The 18,450-nt window shown below is 33.5% G+C and overlaps 1 protein-coding gene across 1 annotated transcript; it reads left to right on the top strand.

Moving 5' to 3' along the window:
- The first annotated feature begins 294 nt into the window (after positions 1-294).
- LOC134721310 (zinc finger protein 75A-like) lies at positions 295-5,358 on the top strand. Its single transcript, XM_063584207.1, has 2 exons — positions 295-580; positions 2,732-5,358. The coding sequence occupies exons 1-2, from the start codon at positions 493-495 to the stop codon at positions 3,892-3,894; spliced, it is 1,251 nt and encodes a 416-aa protein (XP_063440277.1). The 5' UTR covers positions 295-492; the 3' UTR covers positions 3,895-5,358.
- Positions 5,359-18,450: the final 13,092 nt, after the last annotated feature.

Here is an 18,450-nt window from a genome sequence, read left to right as displayed (position 1 = left end):
ATGTTTAACACTTGGTTCCATGTCCTTATATCAGTCTAGATCAAATGTCCAAATCACCCTCTTTATTCTCAGCATTGATTAATCAACCCAAATTCATTACTAGTAATTAATGCATGGAATTTTAGATACACCATTCCTTGTTAGATGTAACCTGTTATATTTCATTCATAAAACTTTAAGAAATTTTTGACACTGATAAGCTTTTACATATTGCAACCATTTGGTAAACTGATGTTAAGGAGATTAATTGCTATGAAGTGTGACCTCATATTTAAAGTAGTAAACACACTCGCGTGCGCCTGTCACACTCATTCAGTTCCTCTGTAACTCAAACCTGTGCGTGTGCTTGTCGGTGGCTGCATGGTAATTTGAGGAGACTTGCAAGCCATCCCTCCGAAGAGAATCAGAATGATAAGATGAACTGACGGGAGAGGTTGTGACACTTGTCTGATTGTGCTTGTTTTAGTATTGTGTCTGTGTCTATGTTTAAAGATGCCGAAGTCTTTTTTATTTACCAACAAAAGATTTACAGCTTACAAACAACAATATGGAAGTGCGACAAATGACAACTCTTTTGAAGGTAAGATCAAATTTTAATCAGGTTAATTATTCACATTTGTAATTGAACATTTTCTCGTAATAAAAAATAAGTCTCAGCAAATATCTGAAATCAAGGAATTGTCAAGTACTACATGTGCTGTACAAATCTTTCCTGAAATTTCAAAAATCAAAAGTTCTACACAAATTTCTTTAAATTGTGTATTTCAAACATGTTATGCATGTTTTGTCATTTGAAAATAATTAGATTTATTTGATGTTCCTACTGGATGTTTGAACCTTGAGATTAAAAGCACTTGAAGATATATGACATATATATATCCCTTATGATTTCAATCCCTGGTGAAAATAGTTTACATGCTTTCTATTTTGTGTCCGATCGTTGATTTTTTTATTCAGTTGGTAGTGTGTAAAAGCACTTATCATCCTTAGTTCATCAAAGATGTGGGTAGTAAAACACTTCTTTTGCAACTTGTTAAATAAACACTTGTCCAGTTTCAGACTTTTCTCTTTGTTCACAAATCGATCACGTGGTCGTGTCATTCATAGTTTGTTTACTCTGCCGTAAGTAGTACCGTATGGAATCAATTTCCAGCAGGAAGCCTTGGTCTGTTAATTATACAAATTATCAGCCTCAATGCTTTTTACTGATTATCTAACCAAACTTTTCAAATTAACACCTTTATGTGGTTTTTATTCCTTAGATAAGTGCAACGACTTTACCAGTAAAAAGAGTAATCGGCTTATTTTTCACCACAGATCAATATAGGAAATGAAAGGATAGGGATATAGTTTAGAGAATGCAGAGTTATATCCGCTGAAGCAAGTTACCCATTTTCCAAAAAATAAAAAAAAGGATAAATTATAAAGAAACAAAAAAGTCTAAAAAAAACACCATTAAACATTGACAGTACTATATTTTTTTTTACTAGTGTTACTGCATCAGATGAATTGCCAATGAAGCTTGTATAAAATCACAACTTTAAAAAAAAAAAAAAAAAAAAAGAAAATTTTATATCTGTTCAGTTTTAGTCTTGTTTTTGCGACCATTATTAATTAGGTGTTAATGCTAGGATAATGAATTTAACTTGTTTTCTACGTTATTCAGTTTTGGGTGCCACAAGTGGAGCAGGAACTGCTCTCCCTTTGCGGAGCACTTGAGTTCACCCCCGTTTTTATTAGGTTCGGATAGATTAGTCTTTTTATTTTTGAAATGTAGCGTTTGCTATCGTATTTTGTTGAGTATCCTCTCGTTTTTATTTTTCCATGGTATTGCCCGTGTCTGTCTATTGGACTTAATATGAGTTTTGATATCTTCTTTTTTTGTAGCATGCACGATGCTCCTAAAAAGTTTTTAGTTATTTTTTGCCACAGAAAAACAGTATGCTCTTTTAACGTGTTGCAAGACCAAGTAGTTGCATTGCTGATAAACAATTTGATATGATAATCATGAAGTTTAAGTGTCCACGTGTATATGACCCAATCCCATGAAACGGCGAAAACTGATAACAATATGAAAACATACGTCTTTTGTATTATTATAATTGTTTATTTAATTTCATCTTTTTAAATTTAAATTTCCTAAAATTATCAGTTTGAAGGATTTTAATATTTAATTTTCCCTTCTTGATTGGAGTTTGTCTTTCGATATGAGACGCTAAAACATTTTTATTTTATCGGAGTCTGTATAGCTACTAAATACAGTATAAATTGTTCTGTTTGGGATCTTTTTGAAGTTTTTAAGTTTGTATACCCTTTCCAAAAAATACAACTAAATGCCTAAAATGTAATGTAAACAACGATTAAAGACGACAAATCTTTGGTATAGATTTATACCGACACTGCCTTAGTATTAGAACTGTAGAACGGGTTTGCTCATTACTAAATCCTGCCTTTTTCACTGGAATTTTTTCCAACTTCCAACTTCATTGTAATTATTTCCCAGATCCCACTTTTTCTTATCACCCATACCCCACTTTCCATTTTATTTAACCCCTATATCCCTAAAGTGTTTCAATCCCTTTAAACGGATGAAAAGGGACTAAAAGATTCTCACGTTGAAAATGACTATATGTCATCCCCTGCCCCCAAACATATAAGAGTTGTTGGCATTATCTACGTTCGTTGCTCCGGATGGTTCGAGTAATTTCACACTTTTCATTTTTTATTGTAGGAGTTTCGAAACAAGAATCAACCCATACCACTAACCAGAATGAAACAGTTAACATAATTAGCGAAGAACACAGTGTCATGAATGTTCCGCTGTTACAGACAGACGAAACATGGGAAACATCAAGCTACAATAGTAATGCTAATTCGAATACAGTCAGAACGGAGGTCACGAGGAAAGAGTATACTTTACCAATTATAAAGCAAAAAGAAAGATTTCGTACTTTTGAGACAACTCAGTTCAACTCCCCACCACAACAAGCGCACTATTCTTTCGAAACGAATTGCGACACATATGAAAACAGACTGGATGATAGGCACCAACGTACTATTTCAGAAAACTTTTATAAGCAGACAAAACAATACGATGTCTCTGATGGCGAAAGTGATAGCGGGATATCATTGATTAGTGAAGATAGCCGTCACGGATATTCACCAAAATCAGATTACGCATACCACTGCTCGGAACACCTTTCGCTTTTATTTGACTTCTTTAGTCCAAGAAAACCTGTTGTTCGTGAAACAGTTGTCGAAGAACATCAAGAAGTTCGAAGAGCATTGGACTTTAGTATGCCAAACTATCAAACGTCAACATTGAGAAACACAGAATCCCAAGACGAAAAAGCACAATTTATTGAGACAGAAGAAATGTTTGCCTGCGCAGATTGCGGAAAACGTTATAGTACATCGAGCAATCTTGCCCGACATCGCCAAACACACCGTAGTTCCGCCGACAAGAAAGCTCGACAATGCCCACACTGTGACAAGGTTTACGTGTCTATGCCAGCTTTTAGCATGCATGTCCGAACACATAATCAAGGTTGCGAATGTCCATACTGCGGCAAGAAGTTTAGTCGACCATGGTTGCTGCAGGGTCATATTCGTACCCATACGGGCGAGAAACCTTTTTCTTGTCCACAGTGCTCTAAATGTTTCGCCGACAAGTCTAATTTGCGTGCACATGTTCAGACACATTCAACAGAAAAGCCTTACGAGTGTGGGCGTTGCGGAAAAGCTTTTGCTCTGAAGAGTTACTTATATAAGCACGAAGAGTCGTCTTGTATGCGTGGACAGAGAAGTGTACACAAGAGAATAAGGAAAGGAACTGCGCTACAAGAACCAACAACGGCAATGTTTGTAGATGAACACGAAAGAAACTCTTGGTAAAATAATGATTACAATAGTAGGCGACACCAGAAATAATTTGAGGACCAATTTAATATTATATTTTCTTCTTTTTTTCTATTCCGTAAAAATGGAACAACCAGACAGAAACATTCCATTCATTTTAAAATACATTATTGTAAGCGATTTTCATCTTTCTTTTAAACTACATGTTTGATTTTTTTAATAACTTGTACTAGAAAGGATGCGACGGCGAGAAGTTCTTACATTCCTCTGTCGCAGCACGTGTATTTTTTATTGAAGTAGAAATAATTATTCATTTCATCACTATAGCTCATACATTTTAATATGCAAAGCACATTTTAAATAGGAATAATCCTGTCTTTTAAAGGCACCATCGTAATGTCATTTTAGATATTTTTATACTAAAGAGTCTAACTCTTTGATTTTTTCTTGTACAACTGTGTGTTTTGTCCTGTGTGTATTTGACAAAAATCTGACGATTTACTTAAACTTCTTTTTGAAATGTGTGTATTCAAAGTATTTATAATGTTTTAAAGATTTGAGAAAAGAGAAAAGGTCCATCAAGCAAGACATGATATGAATTATATACGTACATCAAAGAAAAACGTGTAAAACACATTGTGTGACATTATTTAACAGCAGCTAGAGTTTATTATTTAATTTATTTGTTTGTATTTTGTCCTTCTTATTTTAATAATTTATTTATTTATTGAGGTGTGTGTAGTTTTTTGTGGTTATACGTTATTTATTGCATGGAAGTGCTAAAGGCAGTACAGAACAGGATATGCAGACTGAGCACACAAAATAAGTGCTAAATCAGATCTTTGGACATTTTTAAAACATGTGTTATTTAATATTTATTTATTTATTTATTGTATGTTGTTTGCAGTGTTGTTTTCGTTTTTATAGGCAAGTATTTATTATTTTTATATACTATTTTTGCCAACAAATTTTGATTTTTTATATTTTTATAAAATATGGTATTTTTACTGTCATTTTCAAAAGGCCTCTCAACAACTGTTTATACAGATCACCCATTCATTTTTTTTTATCTCATGAATTTCATTTCATTTTTAACATCCAATACATTTTAGGGCAATTTAATATATTTTTTTTGTAAATAAAGATTTTTTTAATGTTATAGGCGTCGGGGAGAGTGCAGCAAAATGAAGTCTTAACGCTGCATTTTGCACCAAATATTCATACTTTTTTTCAAGATTTGCTGACGTTTTCAGAAAATACAATTTTTTCATCATTTAATTGATCAGAACTTGTTATCAAAGAATCAAAACTTTTCATATTTGGTATGTTTGTACTACTGGGTTACTGTCTTATTGACGTTTAGCCCTGCACTTGTTTTATTTATATTTATATTTTTCTATAATGAAGGTAAAAGAAATATATATATCAACACGAAGGAGCTAAGAGCAAAGCTTGAACTTTATTGGTTATATTTTATATAGTTTGACATTGCTTAAATAAAAAAAAATAAACCTGCATTGAGTTCATGTATGATCATGTTGGTCATAACCTATGCATCTGTTACTATTACCGAGCATACATGCTCATATATATAAAATGATTTGGTATGATTACCAATGAGACTACTCTCTTTCCAAGTACAATTCGTAAAAGTAAACAATTATAGGTCCAAAGTACAGTCTTCAACACGGAGTCTTGCATGGCTCACACTGAACAGCAATGTGTGAAACCATTCAAACGGGGAAACAAAGTGTCTAATCTATATAAAAATCGAGAAACACAAACGAACAATCTTTCAAAAAGACATTTGGTTGTGTTTTTGTCGTTGAGGAGCCAGCTCATTAAGAAATTTCCGTTTACCCCATGTTATATTAATGCCATCTTTGTTTTCTTATTCTGTAATCCTTGGTGATGGTGAGGTCTGCCTATCAGTTTCGCTGATTCCTATTAATATGACTTGTGATTCCTTATTAATATGACTTGTGATTCCTTGTTTATTTGACTTGTGATCTGAATTTAGACAGAAATACTAGTATTGATACTTTGGGTCTTTAATGGTTTCCTGGTTTTTATACGACCGCAAAATTTGAAAAATTTTTGGTCGTAAATTGGTATCACGTTGGCGTCGTCGTCTGCGTCGTCGTCGTCGTCCGAATACTTTTAGTTTTCGCACTCTAACTTAAGTATAAGTGAATAGAAATCTATGAAATTCGAACACAAGGTTTATGACCATAAAAGGAAGGTTGAGATTGATTTTGGAAGTTTTCGTCCCAACAGTTTAGGAATAAGGGGCCAAAAAGGGCCCAAATAAGCATTTTCTTGGTTTTCGCACTGTAACTTTACTTTGAGTCAATAGAAAACTATGAAATTTTGACAAAAGGTTGAGGTCCTAACAGTTCAGGAATTAGGGACAAAAAAGGGGCCCAAATAAGCGTTTTTCTTGGTTTTCGCACCATAACTTTAATTTAGTATGAGTGAATCAATAGAAATCTATTTAATTTAAACACAAGGTTTATGGCCATAAAAGGAAGGTTGGGATTGATTTTGGGAGTTTTGGTCCCAACAGTTTAGGAATAAGGGGCCCAAAGGGTCCAAAATTGAACTTTGTTTGATTTCATCAGAAATTGAAAAATTGGGGTTCTTTGATATGCCAAATCTCACTGTGTATGTAGATTCTTAATTGTTGGTGCCGTTTTTAAATTGGTCTACATTAAGGTCCAAAGGGTCCAAAATTAAACTTAAATTCTTGGGTTCTTTGATATGCTGAATCTAAACATGTACTTAGATTTTTGATTATTGGCCCAGTTTTCAAGTTGGTCCAAATCGGGGTCCAAAGTTAAACTTTGTTTGATTTCAACAAAAATTAATTATTTGGGTTCTTTGATATGCTGAATCTCAACATGTACTTAGTTTGTTTTTTTAATATGGGCCCAGTTTTCAAGTTGGTCTAAATAGGGGTCCAAAATTAAACTTTGTTTGATTTCAATATATGGGGTTCTTCAATATGCTGAATCTAACCATGTATTTAAATTTTTAATATTTAGGACCGGTTATCAACTTGGTCCAAATTGAGGTCTAAAGGTCCAAAATTGAACTTTATTTGATTTCATTAAAAATTAAATATTTGGGGTTCTTTATTTGATATGATGAATTTAACCATGTATTTAGATTTTGGATATTGGAAAACCACAAAGGGATGGTAAGAATTGTCTTTGGGAGTTATGGCTCAATCCGTTAAGGAAAAAGTGCAAAAAAGGGGGGATGTTTTCCAGGTTATTGGACAATTACTTAAGTACAATCATAATTTAAAAGCTATGTAAGATGGGTAATTGAAAATGATTTTAATATTTTACCTAAACTGCTCTTAAATTATGTATATTGGAAATTTGCCAAAAACTTTATTGTTAATAAATTCCATTGGAAATTTGCCAAAAACTTGAGTTTAATGAACTTCATTGGAAATTTGCCAATATAAAATGTTGCATTGGAGTTATCTTTCTTTGTCCAGAATAGTTATTAGTAGTTAAATCATCTTAAATCATGACTATGACATTTTAAGTTTTATGATGTATTTAAATGAGTAGTTATTGTTGAAAACTCCATTAGAAATTTGAATTGAGATCAGTTTTGGAATAAGGGAAAGGGGAAGGTGAAAAAAAAATGGTGGGGTTCAATTTTTCTAATTTCAGATTTCAGAAATGAAAAAGAAAATTTCTTCAAATATCAAAGGATTAATATTCAACAGCATAGTGAATTGCTCAAAAGCAAAAAATATTTTAAGTTCATTAGACCACATTCATTCTGTGTCAGAAACCTATGCTATGTCAACATTTTAAGCACAATCTAAATTCAGAGCTGTATCCAGTTTGAATGTTGTATCAATACTAGCCCTTACCGTTCAGGGTTCGACCTCTGAGGTCGTATAAAGCTGCGCCCTGTGGGGAATCTGGTTAATGTAAAACAATCTGGTTAACGCAAATCATATACAAGTAATTCAAGTTGCAGTAGTTATAGTATCCAATGTTAAACAGTCAATTACGAATACCGTATGTTATTGTGGATGATTCAACTATGAGCGGCATATTAAGAAAGATTTACCAGCCCTTTCTGATTGGCTGGCCCGGTTCGTGAACTCAAATTTTAAGCTTTAAAGTCACATGCGCTCATTTTAATATATCACTTTTCATACATCCCTCGATATCTTTGAAGTCAGCGTATTGCCGAAGACACTTCGGGTAAGACTATATCGGCCTTCAATGTAACAATCTTTAAATTCTTGCAAATGGAGGACTAGGATTCCCCTAGTGATGAACAACACAGGCACTTGTCTCAGAAAAAAAAATCCTATATACTTTAATATATTTTTTTTCTGAGACAAGTGCCTGTGATGATCAAATAAAGATAATCAATAAAGGTACCTGCCGACCCACTGACAAGACCACTACACAAAGAGAACCTCCAGTTTTCTGTTAAGCATGTTTGTAAATGGCTAATTCGGGGGGAAGTGTTACGTGGTGTTTGCTTCCTTGATCAGATTTTCGAATTACAAGTAAATCGTTTGCCTCGCTAAAATAGACGATATGATTAACACTCTGGGCATAACACTCCTCCCCACCCCTTTCATATCTTTGAAACCAGGACACATCCCTGTTTATTGTTGTTGTGGATTGATTTTAGCTCACTTGGCCCAAAGGACCAGTGAGCTTATCTCATCACGTGGCGTCAGGCGTCATCGTCATATTAACTTTTACAAAAATCTTCTCCTCTGAAAGTACTTTGGCCTAAATCATCTTTGTGATATCTAGTTTTAAAAAGGGGCCGGTGACCCGGCAAACCAACAAAGATGGCCATTTTTTACAAAAATCTCCTCTGAGACTGCTAAGATAAATTTAACCAAACTTGTCCACAACCATCATTAGGTATTTAGTTTTTAAAAATGTGTCCGACGACACCATTCACGAACCAAGATGGCCGACATGGCTAAAATAGTACATAGGGTAAAATGCAGTAAAAATAGAGATAAACTGTAGACAGCAATATAAAACAGTAAAGTAAGACCTACAAATAATTCAACATGTCCAAAATGGGCAATTGACCCTTTAAGGAATTATTGCCCTTTTTGGTCAATGTTTAACAATTTTCATAATTTTTTTTTGTAAATTTTTACAAAATATTTTTTCACTGCAACTACTGGGCCATGTTCATTATAGATATATATCTTTACGAGTTGCGACACTTGCCTCTTACCACGGTGTTCTGCAGAAAGTTGTAAACCTGCGGCTTACTGTATGTACCATGCACTTGCAATGACTCTTGTATTCGTTTAAACTTTCAATATGTCAATTTCGATGAACACTATTGGGATACTTTAAATGTTGTGCTAAATTTTAATCGAAATAAACGAGAAGACTAGAACAAGACTTGGTAAAAAGATGATGGCCATGATGAAATGTTTGCATTTTAAAATGTAAACAGCAGTAAAATAATTTGTAAATTAATTTGAACTTAAAATAATTGAAAAAGCAATAAGCTTGAAAAGACATGTGTAGGGACTTTGGTTTATAACATAATACTAGTAGAATAGACAATACAATGTTTTAATGTGGACAACATACAGACATTGTTTGTTCAGACACCATTGTTGTCTTGGAATATCTTTATTATTTCTTATTAACTGGTACCACAACTCATTAGGGGTAAATTATGACATTTATGTGCATTCTTCTCGTTCAATAGATTGCTTGTATATCACAAATGTCGAGCTGTCCTTAGGTTTTATTGTAAATGTTCGTATCAGTTATTATTAGACACATGTTTGTTATTTTCTTTACATTCTAGTGATGCAGCTATGTCATGGTTAGATGCATGACAGGTTACACACAAGTTAGAGTTCATGTCGGAGCAATAAAATAATGATATCAAAGACTAGCCATAAACTGTCTCTTACTATAAAGGCAATCAATCACCTTTGTGTATAACTACGGAGCACTGTTGGTCTCATACAGATAAAGTCTGAGTTCTTTTTCTTAAATTCCACCGGTTGCTATGTAAAGCCTAGCGATTTAGGTATGAAGTTAATCACTGTAGATCTAAAGTCAAGCGCTGGAGATGTAAAGTCCGGCGTTGTAGATAAAAAAAAAGTCAATTGCAGAATATAATACCAACCACTGCAAATATACTCCAGCGCTGTAGATATATTAAAAGTCTAGCACTGGAGATGTAAATCCGAGCGATGTAAATATAAAGTTAAATCGAAAGTCTAGCGCTGGTGAAGTAAAGATGAGCGATATAGATATAAAAGTTTAGCGCTGTATTTCTTAAGTAAAGCGCTGTAGATCTTAAGTAAAGCGCTGTATTTCTTAAGTAAAGCGCTGTAGATCTTAAGTAAAGCGCTGTAGGTGTAAAGTCCTGCGCTGCATATGTACAGTCTAGCGTTGTAGATTAAAAGTGCAGAGATTTAAGGCTGAGCGCTGTAGACATACAGTTACTGCTGTAGACATACAGTTACTGCTGTATGAATTTAAAGTCTGCGCTTAAGATGCAAATTCCAGTGCTGGAGTTTCCATCTACAGAAAATACAAAGTTAATTTGTGCTCCCTTCAAAACAGGCGAAATGCTAGAGGTATCCTCGGTTTTCTTCGTTTTCCAAATACTCGCGAATTATTCATCAAATGAAAAAAATATTAAAATGTTTCAACTAAATCATAACATTGCCGATAACTTAGTCTACTGAAACATTAACAGTTAAAATTAAAATGTCAATTGTTCTTGAACACTTGAGAGGTCTTAATGTTTCAATAGGCGTATATATTGCATTGAAAAGTTCTAAAACACTAATTAAACCCTTACAATATGACCCCAAAAAATAGATAACCAACTATCACGGACATTACATTGACTTTTGACCTCATGACCTTTTTTCAAGGTCATTGGTCCACGATGTCATCACAAAAGACCACATGGTTGAAGAGATTGGGCTAATTTTGTCTTTTCAGAGTTATGCCCTTATGGAAAGGTCAAAATTTCTTCGGTCAAAATAGAAAAAAGTTGCGCCTTTATGACCCAAACATTTTTCACTATTTACGATTTCTAACAGTATAATCGTTTTTGATATATCCAATAATTAGTTGTAAGGTCAAAGATCAATTTCAACCAATAAATGCTTTAAAATACACTTAACATCTTTTGAATAATGTCAACACATCATTCGATATCTAGGGAATGACCTTGACCTTTGACTTTGTGACCTTTGTCAAAGTCATCAGTCCAAATAATAATTGCTGAATACCCCATGGGTCTAGGGCTTTTGGTTTAATAGTAAAAGCTGATTTTGTCTTTTCAGAAACAGAAAACAGGGGCTGTCCCTTACAGAAAAGTCAAATATCTTCGGTTAAAATGTAACAAAGTTATGTCTTGGTAACTCACACATTTTCCACAATTCCAAACTTTTGTAAGTATAATGGTTTCTGATATTATCCCATAACGAGGCGTTCGGTCTCAAATGTCTATGTCAGCATTAAATTTGACCTTGAGGCACATGAATTGATGATAATTGGTGAAGGTCTTAGGTGGCTACGACTTCCGTTTTTTTGGTGTGCATGTCCTTCTGACATGGTCTTCATGCTGGTCAACGTAAAGTCAATAGTTGGAAATTATCGCGTGAAATTTATATACCAAACCTATGGTAGTAGAGGGACATTATGTTTTCTGGTCTGTGCGTCTGTTCTTTCGCCTCTCTGAATGTCCTTCCGTCCGTCCGTCTGTCCCGCTTCAGGTAAAAGTTTTGATCAAGGTAGTTTCTGATGAAGTTGAAGCCCATTCAACTTGAAACTTAGTACACATGTTCCATAGAATATGATCTTTCTAATTTTAATGCCAAATTAAGATTTTTTATCCCATTTTCACGGTCCACTAAACATAGAAAATGATAGTGCTAGTGGGCCATTCGTATACTATGGACATATTACTGTTAACATAATAGATAAAAGTTAAGATAAACGATAGAAACTATATAGGGTATACATTAATAAAGTTGAAATACAAGCAATAGTATGCAGTTCACACATCATCTTCATTGAAAATAATGGCCTTAAACTTTCAATATTAGACTAGAACACACCCGCGATATCGCGGGCATTCAGAGCGTAGTACTGTTGAAAGTATGTAAAGTGTTGTTGGAAGAATTATGTAAAATATTGAATGACTGGAGAATTTCAACAAAAGTATCATAAGTCAAAGGTTATTGGGGACAGGAAAATGTGTTTTTTTTTATCCCTCCTCCTATATTTCCAAAATTCCCAATTTTGGTTTTCTATCAAATTCAATATGAACATACTACATTTAGTGGGGAATTTCAGCAAAAGTATCATAAGTCATAGGTTATTGGGGACAGGGAAATGTTTTTTATATCCCTCCTCCTTTATTTCCAAAATTCCCAATTTTTGGTTTTCTATCAATTTCAATATGAGTATGTTATGAACATTTTTAAGTAAGGAGCCTGTAATTCAGTGGTTGTCGTTTGTTTATGTGTTACATATTTGTTTTTCGTTCATTTTTTGTACATCAATAAGGCCGCTAGTTTTATGGTTTGTATTGTGTTACCTTGTCAGTTCAGGGCCTTTTAAAGCTGATTATGCGGTATGGGCTTTGCTCGTTGTTGAAGGTCGTACGGTGAACTATAAATGTTAATGTCTGTGTCATTTTGGTCTCAGTCTTGTGGAGAGTTGTCTCATCATGGCTATCATACCACATCTTCTTTTTTTGTATTCAACGAATTTTTTGGAAAAGATTTAATAACTGGAGAATTTCAGAAAAGGTATCAAAGTTCACATGAATAATTTTTGCGCTTATCTGTACTGATATTATGAACATTCATTACAATATAAATATAGTGTATTTACTTTCAATTTTAAGTTTACTAATCGATCCATGGTGGTCATAGATATAGTATACAGACCCTCTCTATTTAATAAACTATGTGACCGCCGTGGATAGTAAACTTGAAAATGATAGCAGATAGAATTCTTAAAATACAGTATACAGAAAAACGCAAACCGGAAGTCTAATCAGACTTAAAATTTTGTCCAATGACGGGACAATATCCGGATGCCTTTTCTCGTTTTTCTCCCAAAATGACTCAATCTGAATAATCATATGAATGGATGACAAATGCGACTATGCACTGTACCTATAGGATACAGAGGCGTGTTGATTAATTTATTGTGGAAAGAAGAGAAGCGGCACCAAAAATGAGCTCTTCTCGTTTAATAGTATAGATTCAACCTATGAAAGCTTTTGTTAAAATATTTATGGTTCTGACAATATTGTGACTTATTCGGGTTACACAACTGATAGTTCAATGCGGCTTCATTTTTCAATGCAAAAAAACATGTAGTTTATTTGCAAACTTTATCAAAATTGTGCGGTGTTAAATTATATGGATTCATTTATTTCCGTGGCTATCAATCTTCGTGGATTGACAAATCTTGTATTTTCGTGGACATTTAATTTCGTGGTTTTGCCGTATTCCAGACTATACGACCAGAGACATATAAATACAGTAAATTAAGTATACATGTCTCTGATACGCCCTAATGGAAAATCTGCCATTCGTTGACCATTTAAATTCGTGGTCCACCTGTTCACAGGAAATCCACAAAAAACGGCATCCAACGAATAATAATGCATCAGCAGTATTATAAATTTGTAAGAATGTTTAAACAATCTTTTAGGCATATTCAGATATTATTTCATTTTGAGCAACCTGTAAAGTGTAAACAACATTGGAAAGGTTTATTTTCTAAATTTTCTTCTCTCTTGTTTTTGGCTATTTAAGAAAAGAATTTCCGAATGCAAAATTTTATATACCAGATTTTTAATTGAGAATATTGTCGGCATGCTGATTTAAAGGCGTCGTTAAGCAGGGGAAAACATATAAGAATTGACATTTCTTTTGGGTTATTATGCAAGATTTCCAGATACATAGTAAAGTAGTAAATACGATCGCTGGAAAGATGCCTACGCATTACCCAATATGTCTTACAATTTCATTCAACAATTACGTAACGTTATGGGAAACACATGTTTTTGTCAAATTGCTTTAATTTCTTATATTATCTTCGAGGTTATAATTCTTTACACTGTGCAGAGTTGTAATGCGTAGTAAAGTTAAATGTAAATTGCGTGCACGCATATTATATTATACATACACGATCAGAAGGACCTTGAAAACATAGGTACTAGTATATAAAAGAACATATATAAAAAAAAATTAAGTTGCGTTCGTATCAATTTAGAAGGCCTCAGAAATTTTTTCTAATATGTGTGTGTCCTACTGACGCATTCGAAGGGGACTAAAGGTTTGCAATCCATCTGTCTGTCCGGACGTCCGTCCGTCATTCCGGCAAATCAGTTTTCCACACTTCATTGTAATTGAGAATAGTTTGAACTCCGTATGAACAGACGAACGGATGAACAAAGTAAAAACGACATATTTTTTTTCTTCACTGTGACCCTGCTTCAACATCTATTAAAGTCAACTGTGATGTATGTATTAATAAGAGTCCAAGAGAACAACAACACGCAGATTGAATGCCCATTGAAATATGTTCAAAAGATCTATATACACTCATTCCTTACTGTCATTCCTTAATGTATATATACAGTGGTTACGTGACGGTAGTGGTTATGCAACTACATGCATGTCGCACTATGTCAACAACAAGTATACATGAAGCATATAACTTTAAAGTTTCTTATGCACATATTTTTTTGGCTAACAATAATGATAACTTGAACTTCATACACGTGATGTCCATTTCAATGGTCAGCTTTGTGAATTTTCAAAATCACAAAGTGAAAATGCAATTCTTGTATGACGACCTATTATCATCAACCAGTATAGGAATCACAATACCTTTAGCGCAAACTCAGAAATACACAAAATCGGCCGTATGGTATTTTTATATTCATATGGGTATTTTTTCGACTGAATTATCAGTTAACTTTGGCCGCATGACAATATATAAGATTTTGGCTGTAACGCTGTCATTTCTAATTACATGTAGGTACTGCTTCCCATTTTTTCCAGTTTTTGTATTCTTCAAGAAATAAAATATGGAACATCACTGGTACCGTACGGAAAATGCATTAAGAAGAACCGGGCTCTTGCATGTTACCTTATAAAGTGATAAAATTATTATAATATGAAGCAACGACCTTGAATACGAATCATATATCTGATTAAATAGGAATATCGTTCAACAGGGCTACAATGTATAGAGTAATAATGATTGGTAAGCCATGGAGATAAGATAGACGATGAGTCAAGCCGTCTTCATGCAATTGCTGTCACTTTTATTTCTGATCCTATCTACTGATGGAATGTCTTACACTTTGACTCACTATTTTCTATCTTTTGACTTTTTTGTTTTGTCATAACTTATCAACAATCTAATCAGTACCTTCACTAACTTGATCGTTGTATTGTTTTCCCACAACAGTAAAATGTAATCTTACATTGCACAACATTCTTTGCTATGTGAACTGTCTGTATTCAACAAATACTTCATCTAAAATGCACCCATCACATCGAAAGCTCATAGCCAAACGTTTAAAATGATTGATTGTTGTTTGTCGGTTGTCAATGATAAATAAAAAGATAAATTCAAGTGGATTCTCAAAAAAGGGTTCACTAGGTTGTGCGAGAGATATTTGAACTGCCACTTGTAAAATAAGGTTTGGTGGTTAGGAACATAAAGAGGTGAAGCCAATTTGAATTTCACGTCCTTGGATGCAAATTTGACAAACAATTGAATGGGTGAGACAAAATCTCGCGACATACTAAATAAATATTTAGTGATTCAAAGTGCTTTTATCGTGTTGCTGATCTCCATTCTGGTCTAGAAGGGCCTTTAACGATGCACTTAAAAACATCGAACCTTTCAACGACGGAATCACTAGCAATAAATTCACTGTATCAACTTTTTGCATAATATTAACACGCTAACTTATTCTTATAATAAGTATATATATATATATATGCAACATGGAACACACTTAAACGACACGTGTCAACAGATACTATCTTATTCAAGTGCAGATCCTGTGTTCAAGATTTGCTTATTTAGTTAGGTAAAATGATCTGTACTTCCTTTAATCAGATTTTGCAGCAGATAGGACTTTGTTGGTCATATGAATTGAACAGTTTTTCAAACAAGATACGGTCGGCTTTCCGAACTTTCTCGAAGTCTTACGTGTACGAGTGATTTGTATGTACATTATTATTTGTCTTAAAATGTCTACCATGAATAGCAATGTCTAATTAAAAACGTTTGGTTCTGAAATGTTTTGTCATACCATAGTGATTTTTGTACTTATTGTTTGGCCTCCACCTTTCTGCTGGATAAAAAAAATTAATAACATACCTACATTTTGTAAATAATACTTGATGCATAGGTTTAAAAAAAAACGTGATTTAGAATGATATTGTTGTTCGGTCATTGTCGGTACGATTTTGTTTCAATTGTTGTCAATGTCTTTGGTTTTTGGTCTATTTTATGTAGATTTATATTTAGAAAGTACTTATATACATGAGTTGCAATTGCTATATATACTCTTTATTTACAAACATTTTGTGAACGGTCATATGTTAAGGCGTTAAATTGTCTGGCAGTTTCGTCGTATCTTTTTTAATGATAGATATACCATACCGGATGTCCCGAAGGATAACTTCAAGAGACACAAAAAATCTTTCATCTATGAATTTATCTTTCAAACCCCAGTGAATTTAAGAATTCACAATTCTTATCTTTCAAAAAGACTGTAATACTTATAGCGTTCTTTTTTAATCTGCATCCTATCAGCATTTTTTTTCTTAAAACAAAGATTAAAATTAAAATTATTCAATATCATTGCTTTAACAAGAATGATGTTACACGAGAAGAAGCGATAACATCATGCAGTGATAAAAATGCTGCTGCTTCCAGTAGCGAATTCAATGGGAAAAGTCACTACCATTATGTTCTCGGTAGGAACTGTAATTGACAAATATAATAACACCTGCAAATGATTCACTGAGGTGACGCATCCATATCTGTTGTAATAATGTTTTGAAAAACCACTTATGATCATTTGATTAATAGTATATGTATCAGCACTACACGAAGGGTGGTATAGGAAATTTGTATACTTATCATGATAGAGCAACAGATTGATATGCACAATATTTATAGCTATCCAATGAGAATTCTATCCAACTGTTTTTTTTGGGAGACATTGTAAAGCCAGTCATCATCAACATTGACTTTGCTCAAGAATATTTTTTAAAGAGGGAACGATGAAGGGAAGCTTATAGTAAAAAGGGAACAACCTTAGTAAAAAAAATCCATGGGATGCAGTCACTCAGAGGGTAGGTTATAATTTGGTTTTCAACTCAAGCACAATAAAAATCGTAACACAAGACGAAAAGTTTGACGACTTTTTGATAATTACGTTAATTAAAAGCAAATAGTTATCAAAGGTATCAGGGTTATAATTTAATAAGCCAGGCGCGCGTTTCGTCTTCACAATACTCATCAGGGACTCCAAAATCAAAATAGTTATAAAACCAAATAAATACAAAGTTTAAGAGCATTGAGAAATCAATGTCTCATTAAATCAAGTACAAAATATTTCACTATCTTCAGTATATTGGCTACAACAGCAGCATAGTCGTTTAAGCCATTTTCAGAAATCTAGCTGCAGGTTTTAGAGAGTATTCAATGCAAAATTCAGTGTGTTTGCCTTCTGGGTTGTCAATCTGAACCAATTTGGTTTGTTTGTTTTTATCAGTTTACAGTCTTTTGATGGGATCATGTGTAAATGAATTGTCAGGTTCTAGGTTAATAATACTGGTTGAATCGAGTAGACATTGCTGTAGATTCTGGATAGTTGGACAGAGTGTATACTCTTGTTGGCTCACGTCTTATCACGGTAAAATGGCTTGAACATTGGTTTAGATTGGTCTTCAATTTTACTGCCAGCAGTTGATGTTCTTGGCGTATCTGGATATTAGTAGTCTAACTCATGTATTTGATTCAATTCACAGTTATAGAAGCGATCCTAGACTATATATGCATGTCAAATGAAACATTCGTCACTTGTTTTCTGTGGTGTGTTTTGTACACTGATATTTGTCTTTTGGTCCTTTTTCTGGTTTATTCATGCATGGTATTCATTTGTCAAATTTTTATCGTTTAACCATGTTTAAATTGTAAAACTAGCTATTGGGTCCACTATATATATATATATATATACGAGTCTAAATTGAAAACTACGTTCAAACCTATGACTGCGTTGGATAAAAACCGCAATTTTTATACGTGTGCATGTCAAACAAATTTCGTTGTAGAAGGGTCTAAAAACAGCACAAACAACATTTTCCAAAAGATCAAAAGAGTGAAAAAGTATATTTAAACAAAACGCATTTGACTAACAGGTCGAACAACTGATGTTCTTTAACCCTGCTGACTGCCATTGGCGATTGCCAAATAAAATTGATCACAGGTTGTAACAAAATGGATCTTATTATAAATTTAATACGTCACAGAAAAA

The sequence above is a fragment of the Mytilus trossulus genome, chromosome 6, assembly GCF_036588685.1.
Source record: "Mytilus trossulus isolate FHL-02 chromosome 6, PNRI_Mtr1.1.1.hap1, whole genome shotgun sequence".
In the NCBI taxonomy this organism is placed as follows: Eukaryota; Metazoa; Mollusca; class Bivalvia; order Mytilida; family Mytilidae; genus Mytilus; species Mytilus trossulus.
This window is presented reverse-complemented; position numbering and strand designations above follow the sequence as displayed.

Bases quoted from the DNA above. Each gene is read 5' to 3' on its own strand.
- LOC134721310 (XM_063584207.1), top strand. From the start codon at position 493: ATGCCGAAGTCTTTTTTATTTACCAACAAAAGATTTACAGCTTACAAA. The intron at 581-2,731 runs GTAAGATCAAAT...TTTTTATTGTAG, and splicing joins AAATGACAACTCTTTTGAAG to GAGTTTCGAAACAAGAATCA.